This window comes from Impatiens glandulifera, chromosome 1, assembly GCF_907164915.1.
Source record: "Impatiens glandulifera chromosome 1, dImpGla2.1, whole genome shotgun sequence".
Lineage (NCBI taxonomy): Eukaryota > Viridiplantae > Streptophyta > Magnoliopsida > Ericales > Balsaminaceae > Impatiens > Impatiens glandulifera.
The window spans coordinates 1200337-1223691 of NC_061862.1; the positions used below are offsets into that span (position 1 = coordinate 1200337).

The 23355-nt window shown below is 32.1% G+C and overlaps 3 protein-coding genes and 1 non-coding gene across 4 annotated transcripts; 2 read left to right on the forward strand and 2 right to left on the reverse strand.

Moving 5' to 3' along the window:
* Nucleotides 1-12501: 12501 nt before the first annotated feature.
* Nucleotides 12502-13786, forward strand: LOC124920816 (thaumatin-like protein 1). The gene is made up of 3 exons (XM_047461379.1): nucleotides 12502-12652; nucleotides 12725-13382; nucleotides 13472-13786. The coding sequence occupies exons 1-3, from the start codon at nucleotides 12595-12597 to the stop codon at nucleotides 13644-13646; spliced, it is 891 nt and encodes a 296-aa protein (XP_047317335.1). The 5' UTR covers nucleotides 12502-12594; the 3' UTR covers nucleotides 13647-13786.
* Nucleotides 13787-13820: 34 nt separating this feature from the next.
* TRNAE-UUC lies at nucleotides 13821-13892 on the forward strand. The gene has a single exon. It is a non-coding gene; the product is annotated as a tRNA-Glu (tRNA).
* A 282-nt stretch (nucleotides 13893-14174) lies between these two features.
* On the reverse strand, nucleotides 14175-15842 carry LOC124921252 (calmodulin-lysine N-methyltransferase). Its single transcript, XM_047461880.1, has 7 exons — nucleotides 15685-15842; nucleotides 15416-15587; nucleotides 15251-15333; nucleotides 15117-15177; nucleotides 14917-15032; nucleotides 14703-14835; nucleotides 14175-14623 (listed from the first exon to the last, which is right to left on the reverse strand). The coding sequence occupies exons 1-7, from the start codon at nucleotides 15773-15775 to the stop codon at nucleotides 14338-14340; spliced, it is 942 nt and encodes a 313-aa protein (XP_047317836.1). The 5' UTR covers nucleotides 15776-15842; the 3' UTR covers nucleotides 14175-14337.
* An 842-nt stretch (nucleotides 15843-16684) lies between these two features.
* LOC124920696 lies at nucleotides 16685-18834 on the reverse strand. The gene is made up of 9 exons (XM_047461250.1): nucleotides 18671-18834; nucleotides 18456-18600; nucleotides 18288-18378; nucleotides 17985-18176; nucleotides 17662-17903; nucleotides 17442-17573; nucleotides 17265-17332; nucleotides 17130-17191; nucleotides 16685-17056 (listed from the first exon to the last, which is right to left on the reverse strand). The coding sequence occupies exons 1-9, from the start codon at nucleotides 18787-18789 to the stop codon at nucleotides 16899-16901; spliced, it is 1209 nt and encodes a 402-aa protein (XP_047317206.1). The 5' UTR covers nucleotides 18790-18834; the 3' UTR covers nucleotides 16685-16898.
* Between the last annotated feature and the right edge of the window lie 4521 nt (nucleotides 18835-23355).

Below are 23355 nucleotides of genomic sequence, written 5' to 3' on the forward strand. Positions count from 1 at the left end.
AACTTTTTTGTCCATGTACCAAACGAATCTAATTCAAGAAATAAAAGGGAAAAGGCAAAATATTATTTTGTACACAAGTCTAGCCACCCTTGCCCCCTTCCACGTTGGCATTATCTTCTTTTCCCTTGTTTACATGTATTGTCCCCTCCCCTCATATATATTTTATCTCATCATCTAAATTCTCAATTATAATTTATTATTTCAGATAATAATAATAATAAAACTGCTTTTTTGTATTCTCTAATATAATGGCTTAGGATTTATTTAGTTTTATGCACTTTTTGTTTGATTGGATGTGAGAATAGAAGTGGACATGAGCTTAATTAAATGTAAAGTATAATCATATGCATTTCCACCAATCACTCAATAAACACGTATTACATCATAAAATTGAAAATTAATATCAAAATGATGAACATTGAATTTTAAGTCATAACTTAAATATCTTTAACAAATCAAAATATATAAATTTTAAGTATTTAGTATTTGAATTAATTTAATAATATATAAAACTAATATCTAAGTAAATACATCGACACTATTATTATACCTTTATATATTAAATATAATATTAATATTAATCTTTTTTTTTTTAACTCGTATATAAAATTATAATTTGTTAACCTAATATATATAACAAATTAATCTAGTAACATTAAAATTTTAATAAATTATAATCAAATAGAAAAATAAAAATTTTGTTGCGTTTGTTGTACTTGTAAAGATAAAAATTAAATATTTAACAAAATTTTATTAAATTTAGAAAGATAAAAGGGGTCTTTTTGGTGATTTTTTTTTTTAGATTTGTTTTTTTAATTTTTTTTTTGAAATGAATTTGATTGACTAATTAAATTAATTAATTGAAAGTAGCTGGTTAAGAAGAAAAAAATAGTGTAAAGCAAAAAAAACACGACTTTAATTAACCCAACCATTGTCAGACCTAAAAAAACAAATCCACTACTTGTTTGATAAGTTTATTATGTCATCTTAATTCAATTTTTTTATTTATTTTCATTTTCATTATATAGGCGACTAAGATATATATTTTTGAATAGTTAACATTGATAAGTCTATATCTTAAACGTCATATAATACACGTATATGTAAATCTTTGTACGCGGGTATTTTAATTTAAATATGTGTTCCAATCCAAATAAAGTTATAAAAAGCAACTTTACCTTGATCGTTTTGTTTATTTTATTTTATTTTATTTTGGACGAAGATGCTAAATGGAGACAAAAGAAAGGAAATCAATTCATATTTTTCACTTTCTATTCAATTCATTGGATGTTACAACTTTCATATATATATATATATATATATATATATATATATATATTAGGAAATTATTAAATATCAATTAAAAGATAATCACTCTCACTTTTTCATTTTTTTCAACCAATTACATGACATGATGTTTCCTCCTTTCCTCTCAAACGTAAATAAATTATTTTAGTTAAAATTCTCAAATAATTTTTTTCTTAATAAAATAAAATTAAATTGTAATCACAGTTAGGGATGCACAACATCTTCGTACCTGATTTTCATTTTAGTACTCGACAAGTATCTCTATTTCTATCATCATCTTCGATTCGTCGGGTACACGATCTCCGACGGGTAATCATTACCCGATTAAAAATGAAATATATAATTTTTATTAAAAAAGTTAAAAAATATTGAAGAACAATTACATAATAAATAACTTTAATATCGAAATTAAAAAAAATAGAAGCATTATTTACCTATATAAGTACGCGGTAGATGTCGAATAACATAGTAAATATTGAAAAAAATTAAGATTTGATGAAGAAGTGATGAAAAAATGGAATAATATTATGATAGTTTAAGATGAAGAGGGATGAATGATAAATAATTTTTTTGGTAATAGAAAATGAAATTTGTGTAAACTGTAGGTAAAAGTGAAGTGTGAATAAAAATAAAATGAATAAAGTAATTATTATGATTTATGTAATGATGTAATTATTGAAGCATTAATTCAAACAAGGGGTTGCATATGAAAATTTAAATTGCAGAATAATGTCAATAAAATCAAAACAATTTGTAACCTCCGGAGATGGTCCCCTTATAGCTTAGCACGTGTTTGAACAACATTGTGGCAATACGGGGACTCAAGGTGACTTGAGGTTCGATGCGTTTCAACATTGGTTTGCGTGTCAGACATTATTTTAAAATTTTTTAAAAATACCTAAGAGTTTTAGAAATTAATCATATAAAAATAATTAATTTTATTCAAATTTTAATAATTTGGTGACCAAATAACAATTTAATTAAAAACCGGTATAAATTAATCAAATATAATTAATTTAAAAGATTATTTATTTATAAACATAGTCGCCAAATGATTTTTAAAAAATCAGTAAAAGGTACGTGTATAAACATACTTTATTACTAGAGTTTATATAAAGGGTTCATATTTTAGTTACGCTCGGGAAAGGCTTTCATGTTATGTCCTCTGCGCCTGTCAAATGAAGGTTTTATTTTTTAAAGTAAATGTTAGGCTATTACAAGATTTATTTATAACATTTATTTTCTTTAGTTAGTAGTCTGGGGGTCCTAAACAAGGATATGTTTAAATTACATAAATAATTGTACAAAATTATTTAGAAGGGCGTACCTATGATTGCTTTGATATAAGATTAAGTATAATACCTAAAAAATATAAAAAAAGTGTTAGAATTTAAAATAAATTCCAAACGGGGTCTTAGCCAAAATATTTGTTTGGGAAATATCCCAAAAATATTTAAATATCATTTTTTGACCTTTCGAGATTATTTGAAAATAGATTGAGGTTTCAAAATTACAAAAAATAATTTTTGATTTTGAAAAGTGGAACCAAACAGGCCTTAGGACCGGAGTCCTAGGGTTTGGGTCTGTTTTTACCGATCTGGACTTGGACGGGATCGATCTAGACCGGGGTGGTTTGGATCAGGTCGAGGGACCGGAAGGCTCGATCCTAGGGTTCAGGAGTCTCGATCCTAAACTTAGGTTGTTCGGTCCTAGGTCTGGGAGGCTCGGTCCCAAGTCTAGCTTCCTCGGTCATGGGACCTAGGAGTCTCAGTCTGAGGTCAGACCTCTCGGTCCTACGTTAGAATCCTCGGTTGAATTCATCGGTCCTTGCTTAAGAACACCGGTCCTAGGGCTCGGTCCTAACTCAAGAACACCGGTCATTGGTCTCGGTTATAGGTCAATTTTCTCGGTCCTTGGTCTCAGTCATGACCGATGACTCTCGATCCTATTTCTCGGTCCCGGTCCTACAAGACTCGGTTGTCGAGGACCGATTGTTCTTCATTTGGTATGAAGAATTGCATGTTTGTATCTTTTGATAAAGATCATAAAAACATGATATATGAGTTGCAAACAACTCATGTGAATGTAAAGATCATAATCCATAACCCTAAACACGATCAATCAAACTCTATAAGAATTGATTTTTTTAAATCATTTTTAGGGAAAAATTTGGGAACTTTTGATTTAGGGCATCTCATGGCCTAATTCTTGTTCCAATATCTTTGAAATGATGATTATAGTCGAACAAAACCAAAACAAGAATATCATACAAGCTCTGTAACAACTTTCAAAACTGAAATTCAAACTTTTTTTTTCATGCTTACACAACTAAATAAAAATCAATGTGTTAAATAATATGACATATTTACAATAATTAAAATTTAAATGAGAATTTAAAATGTCACATTAATATTTAGTTTTAAAATGTCACATTAATATTTAGTTTAAAATATATATAAATATTAATATATTGAAGTTCGGGTTTAAGTTTCGTATTCTTCTCATCTTCGACCCTAAACCTGATCGGGTACCTTCTCTACTATCTATTCTTGACCTGAATTCGACTTAAAATACTCGATCTCGATCATCGGGTTTGGATTTTGAAAAGTGGAAGCAAACAGGCCTTAGGACCCAAGTCTTCAGGTCTGTGTCCGGTTTTGGCAATTTGGGCTCAGACGGGCTCGGTCTAGATTGGGGTGGTCTGGACTAAGGCTCGGGTGCATGAGTGCTTAGATCTAGAGGGCTCAGTTTTGGGTTTGGGAGGCTCGGTCCTGAACTCGGAATGCTCGGTCCTAGGCTAGATAACTCGATCGGGTTTCTCCTTGGTCTCAGTCTTATTTATCGGTATTGGTCCTATAGGACTCGGTCCTAGGAACGAGTGTTCTTCATTTGATATGAAAAAATTGCAGAAGCCATAACTTTTGATTCAAATCGTGAAATCATGATCCATAAGTTACAGTTAGTTCATATGATTATGAAGAACAAAAAACCTAATATAAATCACGATTATTGGATCTTTATAAAGACCAATTTCTAAAATCATTTTTAGGTCAAAAATTATGATATTTCAAATTAGGCCATTTCAAGGTCTGATTTTTGTTCCATTAACTTTGAAATGATTAATATAGTTGAACACAACCAAAACAAGAACATCATTACATCATTAAAATGATTTTTGAAGATGAAATCAAAATGCAAAATGTTTCAAAAACACAGTTTGATCAAACATGATCAAAACGATGTTAAAGTGATTGGGAATTCATCCCAACATATTCACAAACATGTTTAGCAACTATTTGAATAAAAATTCATATTAAACTCAAGAACACGAAATTTTACAAAATCCAATTTTAAAGCTTAATTTTTCGAAAATTTTGATTCGGGTTGATTTGATCTGATTTCTTTCAACAGAATGTTCGTACATGATATAGGAAATGATTCTAAACAAAGAAATCATATGAACAAGCCCTAGAATAGAACAAAATAATCAAACTATAAAAATTTGAAATAATTCAAATTTTTAATTACAAATTGTAATACAAAGTTTTTGGATTCATACCAACAGCTGGAGAACATTCCTTGGATGTGTTGGAGGCTATTCAGAAGATTAGATCGAAGTTGTGGTGGTCGGAGCAAGTTTGCACAAAAACTGTTCTTGGCCAAAATCTTTAAACTTTGATTCTTGATGTAATATGTTGTAATTGTTTGTTGATTTGGTAGAGAAACCTATATGGAGTATTTATAGTGGTCTTAGGTCGGTCGAGGAAGAAAAATTCAACTTCAAATTGACGATCGACGTTCTTATCCCTAATTTTATCTCCATATGTGGCAACCTAGTTCTAGGTCGATGTTTCCCTTCTAGCTATAGGGCTATTGAAGATAAAGATAAGATGAATACGTACACGAAGAAGTTGGAGGATGAGGTGGATTATCGAAGGCATTAGAGCTTTTGGAAGAAATGCGTCGGCGAGCGTCCTGGAACGACGAAGAAGATGACCCAAAACGACGTCGTTTCGTGACGTTGTTAGGCGTTCTGGCCAGTCTATTAGCGATTAGGCAAACAGGGTTAACTTATCTCGTTAGTTGATCTGATGTGAGCGGGTGCACATTAGCTTCGTTACAACGGTTGTGTGGTGCGCTCTTGGGCGTTGGATGATGCCTATGTGCTCATCTGATGGCCACAAATGTTGTTGCAAAAATTAGATTTATTTTTTATAAAAAATATTATTTGAAATCGATTTTTAATTTTTTTTTGCGTTTTTATTTACAAAAAAATTCCACAAAAAATATTTCTAAAATCATAATAAAAATTATGTTCATATTTTATTTAATTGTTTTAAGCCATAAATTAAACATAATTTATGTTTAAAATCCTAATTAAATAATTTCAACCTTTTGGGTTTAATTTGGGTAAAAAAATATAATATTTTAACCTTAAATTATTTTTGGATTTTTATTTATTTTTTCTAATTAGAGTTTAATTATCACAATAATTAACTATTAATTTGGTTTTAATTCTTTCTTAAATTATTTTGAATTAAAAATTTCAAAATATTATTATAATATTATTAAAAATAATAATATTTTTTTATAAAACATAATAGGTCAAACTTTCATGCTTACACGTACTTATTGTCCTCCCTAATCACAATATTTATTTAAAATTTTATTTATTTTTTCAGTTTTAATTTGATTTTACACATAAACATCTTCTTCTTTTAATAGATAGATCACTTTATTTGTTTGTCTCTTTATAAATTAATCATAATTTCTTTAATTTGCTCTCATCACATATATCTATAGATGCCTTCTTTTTCATATTAAAAGTCACTTTGCCTATTCTTTTAATATAAAACGACATATTGTTTTCAAAGAATAAGACTATTAAATGTGTTAATTTTCTAAATGAAAAAGGTTGTTTACTACTTGTAATGACTCTTAAAGTTTTACCAAATATGAAAAACAAATTAATAAGAATTCTTTAGTCATGTTTAAACAATTAATATCTTAATCTTTGGTTTTTGTTGGACTTGGATGAAGAAAAAGAGTGAATGGTGACTGGACTTTGCGTCAAAAGAACTTATCTTCAAGACATCATCCATATATGTCAATTTGGCCTACATATATGACTTTTTTTTCTCATTTTTTTTTTTATTAGAGATTACAATTTTCATAATCATAAACAAATTTAGTGAATCGAATATATATATATATATATATATATATATATATATATATATATATATATATATATATATATATATATATATTTCCCTCCTTTTATTAGAAAATGAAATTGCATCCTCAAATTCTATTATTTTAAAGTTGAATGGTTAAGGACTCCTTATTAGAATCAGACAATATTTCATACATCTTCTTCTAAATCTCATAATTTAAAATTTTTTATTATTAAAGTTATACAAAATGAAATTTTATGTTAACGATTTTTAAACGTCGATAACTTATTACCTACGTGACATTTATAAATAAATAAATAAAATATTCATGCTATTGAATTTCGATAATTAAATTAGCGACATGAGTTTTTATTTATTTATTTATAAATGTCACGTAATTAATAAGTTAACTGTAGAGAAATTCCCCTCCTGATCAATCAAAAAACTGAGAAGTTTAACAACAAACAATCACAAAGAGAATACAACAACACAATATTTAAAATCGGAGTTCTACTCAAAATGGTCCACCTCTCCGTCGAGCTCGGTTAGAAACTTAATTCCACTATCACAATCCAATGTTTCAATTACACCCTTGTTCTTTATATATATCACTCACACTTATATAAAACTCAAAATCTCTTATGTGAATTACTTATCTATTTATGTAAGCAACTTGTCCCAACTAACTTAAAAAACTTAAGACTTGGACACTTCATTTAAATTTGGGCATGACCCGTCAACTCAATATCAACAATATTCACCATGGGTTGACAAGTCGTTCTCATAACACATTTGAACCCACCCAAAGCCCAACTTCTACAGCTGCAAACTCATACATACCAAACAAGGCCTTGCTTTATGTATATGGTCTTACATCTTCTCTCTCTGGATCTTGCTCTCGCCCCCTCTCTTAGTGTTGTTGGTAATGCTCATTGTGTAATGTTGAAACTTGCATCAATTCCAACCGGGTTATTTTTTGTTCTAACATTTCTGATTGAAACCACCCTTTATGCTATCTTCTCTCAAATGAAATGGTGTTTGATATCCACATGTTTTGTTCTATCATGGAACACAGGATTCTTGCACAAGTGTAATGCACTTTGGCTATTTGTAAACATTGTTTTAGGTCTTTCGAACACCTTCAATTCTTGTAGAAGACCCTGAATTCACATTGTTTCCTTTACAACTTTAGTTGCTACGATATATTCAACTTCTGTTGTTGATAAAGACACTACATATTGCAACCGACTCTTCTAAAAGTTAGAAAGTCGAAGTTGATTCCCTTGAGTCTTTATCTCTCGCATAGTCTGAGTCCATGTAACCAATTATACTAACCTCTGCACCACTTCTTTTCTTGTAACATATCCCTATATTAATATTTGAGGTTATGTATCTCAGTAATCACTTCATTACAAACCAATGTTAACGGTCTGGACTCGCTATAAACCTACTCAAGACACTAGTCCCATGTGCCAAGTCTGGTCTGGTACAGACCATTGAGTACATCACAAACCCAATAACATTCAAATATGGAACCTTGTCCATGTAAGTCTGATCTGACCTGGTTTTTGCCGAGTTCATAGACGACATCAAATACTGATTTGTGATTGGAAACTTTGCTGGCTTGGCTCCTCGAATCTCGAACTTGTCAACACCTTCTCGATATAGCCCTGTTGGTTAAGAGTTATTACACCATTCTTCCTATCTAGGCTAATCCTTATTCCTGGAATCTTAGCAGCTTTGCCTAAGTCCTTTATATCGAACTCAGAACTTAGAACAATCTTCAACTTCTTCACACCCGAAGCTTCTTTGTTGATTAGTAGTATATCATCTATATATAATAGAAGATAATCAGTTTCAAGTATACTATTCCCTCTAAAATATAAATAAGTATCATAACTGCTCCTCATAAAGCCTTGTTGTGTAATAAACACATAAAATTGTAGATACCACTGTTTCGATGATTGTTTGAGTGCATACAATGACTTCCTAAGTAAATACACACCATGCTTTTCTCTTGCTGAACTTTGAACCCTTCTGGATGCTCCATGAAGATGGTTTTCTCTAGATTTCTATGAAGAAACATAGTTTTAACATCCATCTGTTCTAGCTCAATATCAAACTGAGTTATCAGTAAAAGCATGATCCGAATAGTTATGTACTTGACAACTAGTAAGAAGATCTCATTATAGTTCACTCCTTTTTGAGAGAACCCTTAGCAACTAATTTTTCTTTGTACTTGATCCCTTCCTAAATCGAAGTACCTTCTTTGATTTTATATATCCATTTGCACTTTATTAGAGATTGCTTAATAGTCCTCAGAACAATCTCACAAATTGCATAATAGACCCTGATAACTAGCTTCCACCTGATCTGTAACTTTTTCTTCTTATGCCACAACATGTTCAACATTTGAACCAATAAACTCCTTATGATTATGAACAATCATTTTAGTATCTTGATCTAAAACTAATTGCTTCACCTGACCATGATCTCATGTTTTACTATCCATTTGACTAGTATTACTGACTTGATGAAACATTAATGGAATTGAATATGAATTTTCCACCTACTCGCTTATACCTGAGTCACCATGATTAGTACTAGAGTGATTTTGAGAGAGACACACAAACTCATCTTCATTGAACATTACGTCTTTGTTGATTATGGTTTTAAAACCATTAGGCTGTCTCAACCACAACCTATAACCTTTCACTCCTTGAGGATACCCAAGGAGCACACATTTCACATTCTTGGTTCTAACTTGCCTTCTTTTTTATGAGAAGAAGTTATGCATCTAAATGGTCTAAGATGAGACAAATCCAGAGTCATATTAGTCTATATTTCTTTAGGAGTTTTAAATTCAATTGATGTCGATGGAAATCGATTCACCAAATATGTTGTTGTCAATACAGCTTCACCCCAGAAGAACTTGGACAAACATGCCTCGAAAATCATGCACTAAGACTCATTCCATCAAAGTTCGATTCATGCGCTTAACAACTTTGTTTTGCTGGAGTGTGTTTTGAACTGGTCTATGTCTCTAAGCCCCTAGCTTGCGATAATGACTATCAAACACTTTGTTACAAAACTCTAACCCATTATTTGTTCTTAGGGCCTTTAACTCTCTATCTATTAGATTCTCAACCAAAGTCTATCTTGATTTGAATTTTTTAAATGCATCACTTTTGTGTTTCAGAAGATAAACTCATACTTTACGAGAATAATCATCTACGATTAACAAGAAGTACGAGTTACCTTCATGCGTAGACAATTTCTTAGGATCACATAGGTCTGAATGGACATATTCCAACACACCCTTGGACTTGTGAACCCTAGTCTTAAATTTTTGTCGATGTTGTTTTCCTAACACGTAATGCTCGCAAAAGTTTAGACCTTTGACTCTATCTGAGCCTAATATATTTTTGTCACTGAGAATCCGCAAACCCTTTTCATTGATGTGGCAGAGCCTCCAATGCCACATCGTGGCCTTCTTGTCTTCATCTAAAACTACCAGTATAGATTGCCTCAACACGGTCTCACCAATCATCTTATACAAATCTTCTTGCTTGATGCCTTACATCATTAACATTTTTTGCTTTATTATCTTCATCTTTCCAGACACCATCTAATTTGTGTACCCCAAGAGAGATGAGGTTTCAGGACCCTCACAACACCATTGAATATTTTATGTTGACATCTACAATACCTTCTACAAGATATGCATTGCTATTTCTCATCAACACCTTGCAACCACTCAAATTCTGAAAATTAAAAATCCAATCTTTATGTACGTCATGTAGAAAGTATTACCAAAATCAAGAACTCAGCCCCTCCTAACATTTTCCATTGAAGCCATTAGGATCTCTCCACTATCATAGCCATCACCATAATTTGCAGATTCTTTAGTCTCTATTTGCTTCTTCTTGTTATCTCTCAGCCAAATATAGTAGTGGTTTCGAAGATGACCAACCTTACTACAATGATATCATTTTCATGTTGTTGTTGGTGCTAGGTTGCCAATTGTAGAAGTTTTCCCTTTGGCGTGTAATTCTCGCCATTCGAGCTCTCTTTCTTGTTTGTCCTTAATTCCAATTTTCTCGACTTCAATGTCGAAATCACCTCTTCAAGAGTGATACTTGTTCATCCATACTTGATTGCATTACAGTCTTTCTTGTAGGATTTGTGAAGAGAGTTGAGGATGATTATTGACTAGTTTTCCTTGCTCATTAATTCGTTCTCGCTTGAGTTTTTCATCTCGATATTGAGTTTCAAGAACTCATCAAGATTCTGAGTAAAAGTCTTTCCTAGCATAATATTGTAATTGAACCACCTCTCCTTCAAGTAAATCTTGTTGATTAGAGACTTGGATTGGAACAACTCGTCTAAGTGTCTCCACCTCGATACTAGAGTCTTTCATTGCCTATCAATTGGATTAGAATCTGAGAAATGAAAAATAATCGTGTCAATCGTTGTCTCTGTCATATCGCTCTTTTGATCTTTACTAATCTTTGGTGGCCACGAGATTGATTTTTTTAGGGTTTGTAGAAGATGTTATTGTGCTTGAGATTGGCTGCTAGTGGAATTCCTGATGTGCAAATTTCTTTGTTGATCTCTTTCTTGTATTTTGTTGAACTTTGTCAACTTTGTCTCTACCTACGCATGAACCGGACTCTTCCTTATTTGTAGCACTAGCCAGCGTTGAAGACCTTTCCAAGATTCCTCAAGATTGATCTTAATTTTGCCCAAACTGAGCTCTGATACCACTGTAGGGAAATTCCCCTCCGATCAATCAAAGAACTGAGAAATTTAACAAGCAACCACAAAGAGAATACAACACCAGATTTGATATCGGAGTTCGACCCAAAAATGGTCAATGCCTCCGTCGAGCTCTATTAAGAACTCGATTCCACTATCACAATCCAACGTTTTAATTATACTTTTGTTCTTTATATATATCACTCACACTTATATAAAATCTCAATCTCTCTTGTGTGAATTACCTATCTATTTATAGAAGCAATTTGTCACAACTAACTTAAAAAATTAAGGCTTATTTAAATTTAGGCCTAACTCATCAACTCAATATCAACATTAACGTTGTTTGAAATAGTTAAAATAAAACTTCATTTTGTATAACCTTAACAATAATGAGCCCGGGTTTAAAATAAGAGGTATGAATCTCAAATCTCAATTGACTTTCAATAAGGATCTCAATTTAACAATTGACCATTATTTCAAGGTAAGTAGTTTTTTTTAGAACGATGAGTTTCGCTTCTTTTTTGGAGTGCAACTAATTTCCGTGAATTAAGCACATAGCCCGCAAACACACTTAATCATTTAATCAAACGCAGAATTTGCCTCCTGACGAGCTCGAACTCATGATCTCTAGGGAGGCTGAGGATATCCACATCTTGTTGTCGCTAGGCTGGAAGATGAAATTTTAAGATAAGTAGTTCATTCAATGTATTTGTATTTAATAAATTCAATTTTCTTTCTTTTAATTATAAAGAGAGAACTATATTCAAACATGGATGGTTTGCATAATTGCATTGCATACGAATATTAATGAAAATCTATCTTTTAGAATTGGCAAAAATCCGCGTATAAGAGACTAACTAAATGTTACATAGTTCGATTCCAACTAGAGTAACTCCATTGCTAATGGAAGCTTAGCTAGCTTTAAGACACAAAACAGATAAATGCAGATAATCTTCTTTCTTTCTTTATTTCTTTTCTTTAACCTATCATTTGCACAAGGAGGAGGAGGATGATGGTAGTATTAAAGCTGTGTGTGTTCTGACTCCACTTTTGCTTTTGTTATCTTTTAGCTAGTTAGCTATCTAGTTTCATTACAAAATTACTGGTTAATAATTGAACTTAAATAAAACAAACAGTAACAATTATCTATCAAAAGTTAACCGTCATCATCGACAATGGACAGACAGCAAAGCACTAAGCTCAACTCTATATATAGGAGCCCCTAACCAACCATTAAACCCCCCTCCCAAATTCCTCTCTCTTTTTAGTGAAGGAAGTTACAGAGAAAGAGATAAACAAACAGAGCCAGAAAGCAGGACACTTTCTAGAAAAGAAGCCAAATTTATTCATGGGTATCTCCAAAGATTTGATTTTTCTACTTCTTTTACTTATCTTCTTCTCTAAAGGTATATATAATTAAAGTTGATTTCGGTTTCTGGGTAATCAAGATAAATATTAACATTTTCTTTTTCCCCCAGATGTTTCAAGTGCTACATTTACATTTTTGAACAAATGTGATTTCACAGTATGGCCCGGAATTCTAGGCAATTCGGGTCTCGACACAACCGGTTTCCAGCTCCAAAAGGGTCATTCCCGTTCTCTCGAAGCTCCACCCGGCTGGTCTGGTCGTTTCTGGGGTCGAACCGGTTGCAATTTTGACGGTTCGGGTAAGGGTTCATGCTCAACTGGTGACTGTGGATCCGGACAGATTGAGTGCAACGGATCCGGTGCAACCCCACCCGCTACTCTAGCAGAATTCACCCTCGGGTCGGGCTCTCCAGATTACTACGACGTAAGTCTCGTCGACGGTTTCAACCTTCCGATGATTATCGAAACCAGCGGCAACGGTGGTTGCGAGAATACGGGTTGTGGGGCGAATATTAACACACAATGCCCGACCGAGCTCCAGAGTGAAAACGGGGACGCGTGTAGGAGCGCGTGTGAGGCGTTTGGGACGCCGGAATACTGCTGTAGCGGCGCGTTTAGTTCTCCGGCGACATGCTCGCCGTCGGCGTACTCTCAGATGTTTAAGGCCGCCTGTCCTAAGTCTTATAGTTATGCATATGATGATGCCTCTAGCACTTTTACATGCACCGACACAGATTACATTATTACATTTTGCCCATTTAGCCAAAGGTATAATAAAATAACTTTAAAAACAATTGTATCAAATAATGAACTATTTAAAAATATAAATTTAAAAAAAAAAAATATTATTTTTTCAGGACAACATCGCACGATACTCGAAAAGGCGGATTTGGTGGTGGGTCATGGTTAGTGGATCTTGCCATAGGGGAATCGTCCTTAGTACAACCTTGTTTTCTTCTTCAAACAACATTGTTTTTAGTGACAATCACGTCTATTATGTCCTTGGGGAGACACTTCAATTATCGGTTTTAGACCTTTCGATTGTTACGGGGAATTTCTTAGATTATGACATTGTTACACATGTGAAATGGATTTTTGTAATTTATTATCTTTTTTTTTATTTAAATGTATTATTAGACTAGTTTGTTTTAATTTTTAATTTTGGATAACTATCAGTATTGTTAATGTAAATAATTTTAACATCTATCCATTGTCGTCCAGCGGTTAGGATATCTGGCTTTCACCCAGGAGACCCGGGTTCGATTCCCGGCAATGGAACTTTTTGTAATTTTTTTTTACACTAAAAAAGTGTCACTATGACTCTGATCCAGATAAGTATGAAACAGGACATGTGAAGAGCTCCTAAAATGGCAATATAGTCTCCATCAACTTTCTTTTGGCTAGTGGGTGGTCCATTGATCAGATATTATTATTCAAGAAAAAAAAAGTATATACTTTTATCTCTAAAAAACCTACACAAAAGTGCAATATCTAGCTTGTTTGTATCTAGCATAGTTGCTTCCTATGGCTTAAACAATTTGGCAAGTGGTTATCTTTTCATAAACAAAGCTAATACTTCTTTATGATAGATAAGAAGATCAATGGTTCTCAACATTATGACATTTCAAAAACCAAATCAAATCTAGTCCAATCGGTTTTGCAAAACCGATATGGAAAAAGATAAACAAATAATGGTGCAGTACAATAAAAAGCAAAAAACTATTCATAGAGTGATTCTGAGCAATAACGGATAGCAATGATCTGTCTGGTAGTTGGGCCATGATTCATTGTTAGTACCATCGACGAATTCCTGATGAAGCTTCCATACTTCTGGGTCATAGTTCTCAGTTAAGGTGAACTGCAATCCATTTTCTTTTATTTCTGTTATAAACTTATCCAATGAGTCGCCTCTTTTGGGGTTAAAGAATATAGCTTCTGATGCAGAGTCTCTTCTCAACAACGACTTCACAGTTCGTGCAAGGCCTTTGTGAAACTCCTTGAAGAAAGTACTAGCAAAGGGAAACAATTACTCTGTTCAAACATAGACTTTCAAATATATCAAACTGAGATTTTCAAGTAAAATTTTACCAGTCACTTGCAACAATGACATCAAAGGTTCCAGAAATATCAACTGTATCACATTCATTCCAATGCAGAAGCATAGAAGTGACTTCAGTACTGCCAAAAACGTCTGAATTGACATTTATGTTATGCTGAATATCTGAATGTTAAGGAATTTCTACTATTAACTATCTTTCAGAAAGAAAGAAAGAAATAAAGAAGACATTATGTAAAAGGATACAATCAACAACTTGAGGGTTTCCATCTGTTATTGTTACTTTTGTGGCTTTGTTGATTGCTCCAATGACTAACCCAGCTAGGCCATAACCAGATCCAAGCTCAATAACAGTTTTGGACCTAAAAATAATGAGAAATCAAACTCGATACATATTCTGAAACAATAAACATTTAACCACCACAAAAGGGTAAGGATGCAAAAACCTGAATATGTCTGGATGATTCAAACAATAATAGGCTAGTACATCTTCAGATGGCCAACGACCTGCGAGTCAAGAAGCAGAGTGACTGAATGATTCTTCAAATGAAACCGAATAATAAGTAGAATCAAAACTTACAAACAAGACCAGTGTTGTCAATGTTGTATTTGTTACAAATCTCAAAATCTTGAAGGTCTGGTACATCATCATCCATCCTCTGACTGATGCAATTGAGTTGTCTAGGTTAGTGAAAACCAGATCAAGAACCAAAAGAATACAACAAACAAAATGAATCAAGCTCACTATAGACAGATTGACGGGGAACCAGTGACGGGTAATGTAAAGCGCAAACAAACATCTCTAGAGCCACTTTCATTGCCGTCTGGAGATTTTCTTGTGAAGCAGAAAGGTAACAAGTTAAAGCCCTTAGCAGACTTCCTAGAAATGCGTTTATGGGTCGCATTAGATCGATCATCTGTAGTGGTTTCATCGAGTTAACAAAATACTAATCAATTTTGAGAATGAGACAGAAAGTGGGTATGGAATATAAAAGGTGGGAAGAAGAGATATACCTGTGGGTTTAGTTGCCGAACGATGAAGAAGAGCACGGCGAAGAATCCCCCATCTTAAAGATGAAACCTTTGCGCTTTCTCCAGATTCCATGGTGAATCTGAACTGAACTCAAATGGAAATACCAAATTTACAAACACAGAGTTTGACTTGGCAAAAAGCTGAGAGAGTTACCATTTATGATAACATTTTCTTAATTATATGTCTATATTAACTTAACTTTTTTCATATTTATTTGATTGTGTTGGATTTGGGGTAATGTAATAATTATTTTATTTAAATTAAAATATTTTAAGGTCATCTAACATGATCATAGGATCATCCATTTAAAAAAGAAAATTAAAAATATATTAAGTTAATGTTTTAACCCATTCATTTATTTATATCACTGAAAAAAAGATAACTAGATTAAATTATTTTTTTATTAACCTATTATCCATCCTTCTTCATCAAACAAAAATAAATATGTTATAATTATTTTCACCAATATGACATGCATAAAAAAAGTGAATAAGATGATGTTATTGATCTCCATCATAAGGTTTAGATAATGTTTTGGTGTCTATGGTAAATAATTTATAATATTTTGGTATTTATGGCTTATGATAACCTTTTAAAATGAAAAAATAAAATAAAGTAAAAAAGATGAAAAATATTATAAGTTACCTTTAGAAAATCATTTTTCACTCAATTAAAATTAAAAGAAGTCAAATGGGAAATTTGACATAAGTTTGTGGATTAGGGTTTGACATCAATTTTAATAAATAAATAAAAATCAAACTTTTCTAAATAAAAAAGGAAAGAGAGTTATTTAGAATATTTTGTCTATTTTAAGGTTACATATAATTATTTACTTTTAAACTATGTATTATTTTTATATTTATTATACTTTTAAAAAAAAAATTGCAATAAAATTCAAAACCATATTTTTTCAATTAAATTTCACTCAGAATCACAATTATATTAAATTATCTAAACATAAATAATATCCAATTACAATTCAAGAAAATATAACCAAATTTAAGGTAAACAAATGTAAGACTCAAGGATTTTGGATTATTTAGTTTTACAAATAACCCTAAATCATAAACCCTAAAATACACATCTTTGTTATCGATCATCCTTCCTTCCAAGAAACTGCAAACCAAAATCCCAGTAAAATCTTCTTCTCAAAGGGCATGCCATTATCTCTAGTTAATGTCTATTATATGTGTTATTAATAAAATAAATGAACCTGCATTCGGATTTTCAATTTTGTGAACTTGGCAATGAAAAGCCCACTTGTTCTTGATGTTGTGGGATCAAATCGTATCGTCTTTCCTATATAACCGATTCTGCAAGGCCAGTTACTGGAAGCATCTATCTCCACTAATTCTGGGGAAATGAAAAAATTGGTAAGTTTCATGTATTGCCCAGTGAAAAAATCAAATTACATTAAGCAGCTTACTGGCAGAAGCATTCTGCAAGAGAAACCGCTCCACCACATCCTCATTCTGAGCAATTGTCAAACTAAAACCACCCAGATGTTAGTACGAAATGAAATCCCAGAAAAAAAATGAGCGACGATATTATAATACTACACCTGCAAGTGCTGTAGATGAGATACCCTCCAGCTTTGAGCAATCTAAAACCATTGGTCAGGAGTCCTAACTGCAATATGAAGATAAATTTATATTATTATGGTTCAGTTTTTGAGCTAATCAAAGTCTATTAAATGTGGGAAGATTAAGAAATGAAACATAATTGTTTCATTAGTTACCTGAAGGACAGACAATTCGTCTGTTCTCTCTGCATCCAGAACTCGGTTTTGGAAAGTTTGCCATCCCCACTGTTCAAACTTCTGGATATGTTTAATCGATCCATCGTGAGTGCACTCTGCATCCACAAGGACCTAAATATATTTATGATCAATTAAGTAGTCATTAGCCTTGATGCAGAGTCACACAAATTTAATAGTGGTTGGTTAAGAGAAAAAAAACCTTGTCATAGCCATAAAACATAAGATCATCGTCATCTACAGCTTGATACAACTGATTTTCAGTCAGACCGACTATGCCAGAATGCTGACCATAGAACATGAGCTCTGGATTTTCGGTTCCTAAATTGATTAACGATGTTCCTAGTGACATTGCTTTATTAATTCGTTTCCTTTCTTTCCAAGGTCTCTTCTTTAGTGACCACTCCTTATAGACAATTTGTGGTTCTTCAACTTGAGGTTCGCCTATTCATCAACAACAACAAAATTGTTCATTCGGTTCTGAATGATGTAGAAAAACATTTCTTTGAACTTTTAAACTAGAACCTGTATGAACCGTCCTGACAACAGGAGGAAGGGAAAACTTTGTACCATTAGCAACAAATAGACGACAATGATCACCAATACCATATTTCAGCAACATAGTTCGACAAGCAGCTAAACGATGTCTAGCCACATCAACACCTGTTACACTACCCGACCCACCAAGTAAATCTAGCATCATACAAAGTTTAGCACCTGAACACACACAAATGTATCTGCAATAAGAACAGTGATAATATACAATTCTAACCTAATGACTAAAAAAAAGGCAATGAAAAAGATAGTGTAAGAAGGGAAGACCATTACCAGGAGCAGAACAGAGATCAAGGATGTGATCTCCAGGTGAGATACTCAAAGCTGAAACAGCAGCTCCAGAAGCAGCATCAATCCCATATATCTGGAAGATCAAAGATATTTAAACAGACTGATTCCAATTGTTAATGAAACATGAAACTCCCCTAATAAATATTCCACCTTTCCTTCTTTATATGCCTTTGTTTTGGCAATCTGAACATCAGGAGGAAGTGAAAAGAAATTAGGTAACCAATCCACACCCTTTAGTTCATGATTGATCTCGGTTTCAATCTCTTTAATTAGAGACTCTCTGCCAGGCTTTAGCCTTCCTAAGAAGAAAAACATCAGATGAGCATAGGCCACATCCAAAACAAGGAACAAAATCACAGACCCACCTTATATAGCGAGGAATGGAATCGTTAAGTTTATAAATTGAAGAGTCAATCCCATTGTCGTCAAGAAAATCAAGAAGCGCCTCCGGCAAAGTTAAATTGGCTGCTGCCTGGCCTTCCATCGCGCGCCGCCGCCACCCACCACCGCCTGGAAGAAGAAGAAGACTGTGGGGGAAGACAGAAAATTTAATTATCTTTAATGTATTGTTTTTTTACTAATTTATTTTCTTATTTAATATTTTGTAATTATATATATTCAAAATTGACCCAATTCTTTTTTACTAATTTATTTATTTAATTTAATATTTTGTAATTATATATATTTAAAATCGACCCAAATCTTATTTGATGGTTCGTTTGTACAAATAAAACAAATAAAGCTCTAACTATTATAATTTTAGCAATTTAAAATTTTTTTCATATATGAATGAACATAGTCTTTTTACTATAATATAATAGTTTTATTTTTTTAACTAATTTATCAAATTTATAAAAAGTAAATAAATAACAATTCTTTATTTTTTTCGAATTTTAAATATATTTTTCACATTATTACACATTTTAAAGGCATTCAAATTATATTAAAAATTTTTGAACGTGTATATCTCGAATACTTAATTTAAAACACAAATACGTTCAAATTTGTCAAATTTGATTTCTAGAATGGATAAAATAACAATAACTATTAGTTTAAGTTCTTAAAGAAAAAGATTAAAATAATATTATTGATTGAATAAGTAATTTTTATAATAGTTTATCTATATTTATAATAGTAATAGAAAACTTAGGAATTAGTTAATATGAAATAAATAAATAATTTCTCTTATTTATTTAATACTTTATCAGTCCCCTTCAAGCAAAATAGTGAGACACAAATCGTGAGTTTGCTACATAAAAGAGCAAATCGATGAGAAGAAAGACATTTGGTGAAGATATCAGCCACTTGATCTTCAGTATGAATGTATTGAATGAGTAGTTGTTTACGAACATTTTTTTCTCGAACAAAGTGAAAATTGATTTCAATATGTTTTGTGCGAGCATGAAATACCGGGTTTGCTGATAAAAATGCGGCACCAATATTATCACACCATAGAACTGGGAAAGAGAAAATGAAGCTCGAAGTTCACTAAGTAGAGATTGAATCTAACAAAGATCAGCAGTTGTATATGTAAGAACACGGTATTCAGATTCAGTACTAGAGCGAACAACTACTTCTTGTTTCTTAGAATTCCAAGAAATGAGGTTGTCACCTAAAAAAATATAAAATCCATTTGTTGAACGACGATCATCAGGACATCCTGCTCAATCAGCATCAGAGTAGGCAACAAGAGTGAATTGTGAATTTGGACAAAGAAAGATCCCACGACGAGGAGTATGACGAAGATATCGGAGAATACGTTTAACCGCTCCCCAATGAGAAGATGTGGGAGTTTGCATGAATTGACAAACTCGATTGACAGCAAAGGCTAACTCATGACGAGTTAGTGTAAGATATTGTAGAGCCCCTACTATACTCCGATAGAAAAACATATCAGATAAAGGATCACCATCATGTTTAGAAATAGATGAGCCAGCAGAGACGAGAGTGTGTAATGACTTTGCTTGAAACATATAAGCCCGAGTGAGAATATCTTCAATATACTTGGATTGAGAAAAAATAAGTCATCTTTGGTACGAGTGGTTTCCATTCCAAAAAAGTAATGTAATTGGCCTAAATCTTTAATAGGAAATAATTTATTTAATTGAAATATATAATTTTTTTTAGAAACGATTTAAAGTTTCCTATGAGAATAATATCGTCCACATATACTAAAAAGTATGCGGTTATTTGAGGTGCATGATACGTAAAGAGAGTCATGTCAGATTTCGATTATATGAAATTAAGAGATAATAAAGCAGTCCGGAGAGTGAATACCAAGCACGATGAGACTGTTTAAGACCGTATATTGTTTTATGAAGTTTGCATATATGATTAGGAAAATTTGGATAGACAAAATCGAGTGGTTGTGCCATGTAAACTTCTTCTTGTAAAGACCCATGAAGAAATGCATTACTAATATCAAGTTGACGAATGAACCATTGATAAGATATTGCCAAAGAAGAATAACACGAATAGTAGTGGGTTTTGTCACAGGACTGAATGTCTCTTCATAATCAATATCTTATTGTTGATGGTATTCTTTAGCCACAAGACGTGCTTTATGTCGATCAATAGACCCATCAACTTTATGCTTGAGTTTGAAAACTCATTTACATCCAAAAAGATTATGAGATGGTGTACGGGGAATAATAGACCATGTTTTATTCTAAATAAGAGCATTATATTCATTTGTCATGGCAAAACGCCATTGCGCATCCTTATTAGCTTTGGTAAAACATGTAGGTGTAATAGCGGAAGAAGTAGCAGTGAGAGCTGATGTGGACATAGATCGTGTTTTATTGCATGTGATCATCTGATGAGTAGAAGAATTAGGTGCATTAACTGTTGTGATAATTGGTTGTGTTGAAAGAACGGTAATAGTAGTAGAGGAACATGATATAGTGTTTGGTGATGTTGTAGAGTTCGAAAAGGGTGATGGTAGAGACGATGAAGTGATATGAAATAATAGAGGTGGTATTGATGAATTAAGTATAGTTGTTGGAAGAGATGTCTCATTATCTTCTTATGGTTTAGACAAATACACAATGTCCTTACTTTTGAAAACATTTGTATATGGATTAAAACGAGGGAAATCGAGAGCACCATGTCCTTGTACATTACATATTTGACAAGATGGATTATAAAAAAAAAATCGGAGCAATAAACAATTTTATGACAAAAATTACATTGCGGACGATTATTGTCTCGGTTCTGTCTTTGGTTCTTTCCGCCTCCATGCCCATAAATATAAGCAACATTCGTCGAAACGTTTGAGGGAGAAATACTTTAATAATGGAATTCTTTTCTTGAATATGAGTTGTTGTTCATGATTTAGAAGGATGTTTGTCATCTCATTAAACGATAGATCGTGTTCGGAAGTTAGAGCACATATCATCAACTCAAACTCGTCTCCAAGCCCATTGAGTAAAGTTAGTTGCAGATCTTGATCAGAAACATATTGTCCAGCAACGATAAATGTATCTGACAGGTTTTTTATATGTTGAATGAAGTTAAGAAGATAGTCACTACCTTTGTGTGCGTTTATGAGTTGATTCCGTAACTGAAATAGTCGGCTCTTTAATTGAGAAACATAGATTTTCTCTAGGGTTTCCCAAAGTTCTTGTGCCGAAGATGATTTTGAGACTTGTTGACGAATCTCGTCAGTCAATGTTGAAAAGAGACATGTAAATACCCTTTGATCTTGGATATGTCATTGTTTAAATTTTGGATTCTTGATTTGATTGTATTATTTTGATCATTTGTTTCTTGAAGAAATTTGGAAGGAGTTTCAAGATTCCATTCTACTATATCCATAAAATTATAACTTATCATGATTGGAGTAACTTGTGATTTCAAATAGATATAATTATGTTTATCAAGATTTACGCTTCCAGGTATTATTGGTAGAACTGAGAAGTGATATTGTAATTCCATTGAAATCATTTTCGGGAATTTTGCCTTATAAGCTTTGATACAAAGTTTGATTATATAATTGATAAAATAAACAAGAATTATTTGATTGAGTTCTTGAAGAGAAATATTGAAATAACATTATTAATTGAATGATTAATCTTTACAATAAGTTAATCTATATTTATAATAGTAATAAAAAAGATAATTTGAGAAAACTTAAAAATTAATTATTATATTTATGCTAATTAATAGGAAACAAATAAATGATTTCTTTTATTTATTTAATACTTTATCAGTACACATGAAGTTATTTAAAAAATTAATACAAAATCTATCTCTATTAAAATATTTTCAAATCTTTATTTAGATTACACATTTTTGTAGTTATCAAAATCAACTTTAACAAATTAGAATGCATGCATCTCGAAAATAATATTCAATTTTAAAAATTATTGAGAAACGTTAACGTAAATTAATTAGAAAAACGAGAATGATACCACTGGTGAAAAAGGGGTCAAAACCGAGAGTAAAATCTCTCGGTAATGACCATATATCTCTCGGTATAGACCTAATACCGAAAGTTTCGGAAACTCTTGTCATTCTTCGATATTTCCACTTTCGGTAAATATAATTGGGTGTTTACCAAGAGATATCGTACATTTTTCGGTTTAGATACTAGAGAGAAAAACCGAGATTTAATTGGAAAGCTTTCGTTTTTTCTTGAAAGGGAAAAACCGAGAGTTAATTGGAAAACTTTCGGTTTTTCTTAAAGGAGAAAAAACGAGAGTTATATGGAAAACTCTCAGGTTTTCCCTTTAAAAAAAAACCCAAAGCTTTCTAATTAACTCTCGGTTTTTCTTTTTCAAAAAAACCCGAGAGGTATATGGAAAACTCTCGGTTTTTCCCTTTTAAAAAAAAACGAAAGCTTTCCATATAACTCTCGGTTTTCCTTTTCAAATAAACACGAAAGGTATATGGATAACTTTCGATTTTTCTTTTTTAAGAAAAACTAAAAACTTTCCATATAACTCTTGGTTTTTCCTTTTCAAATAAACCCAAGAGGTATATGGAAAACTCTCGGTTTTTTCTTTCAAGAAAAAACGAAAACTTTCCAAATAACTCTCGATTTTTCTTG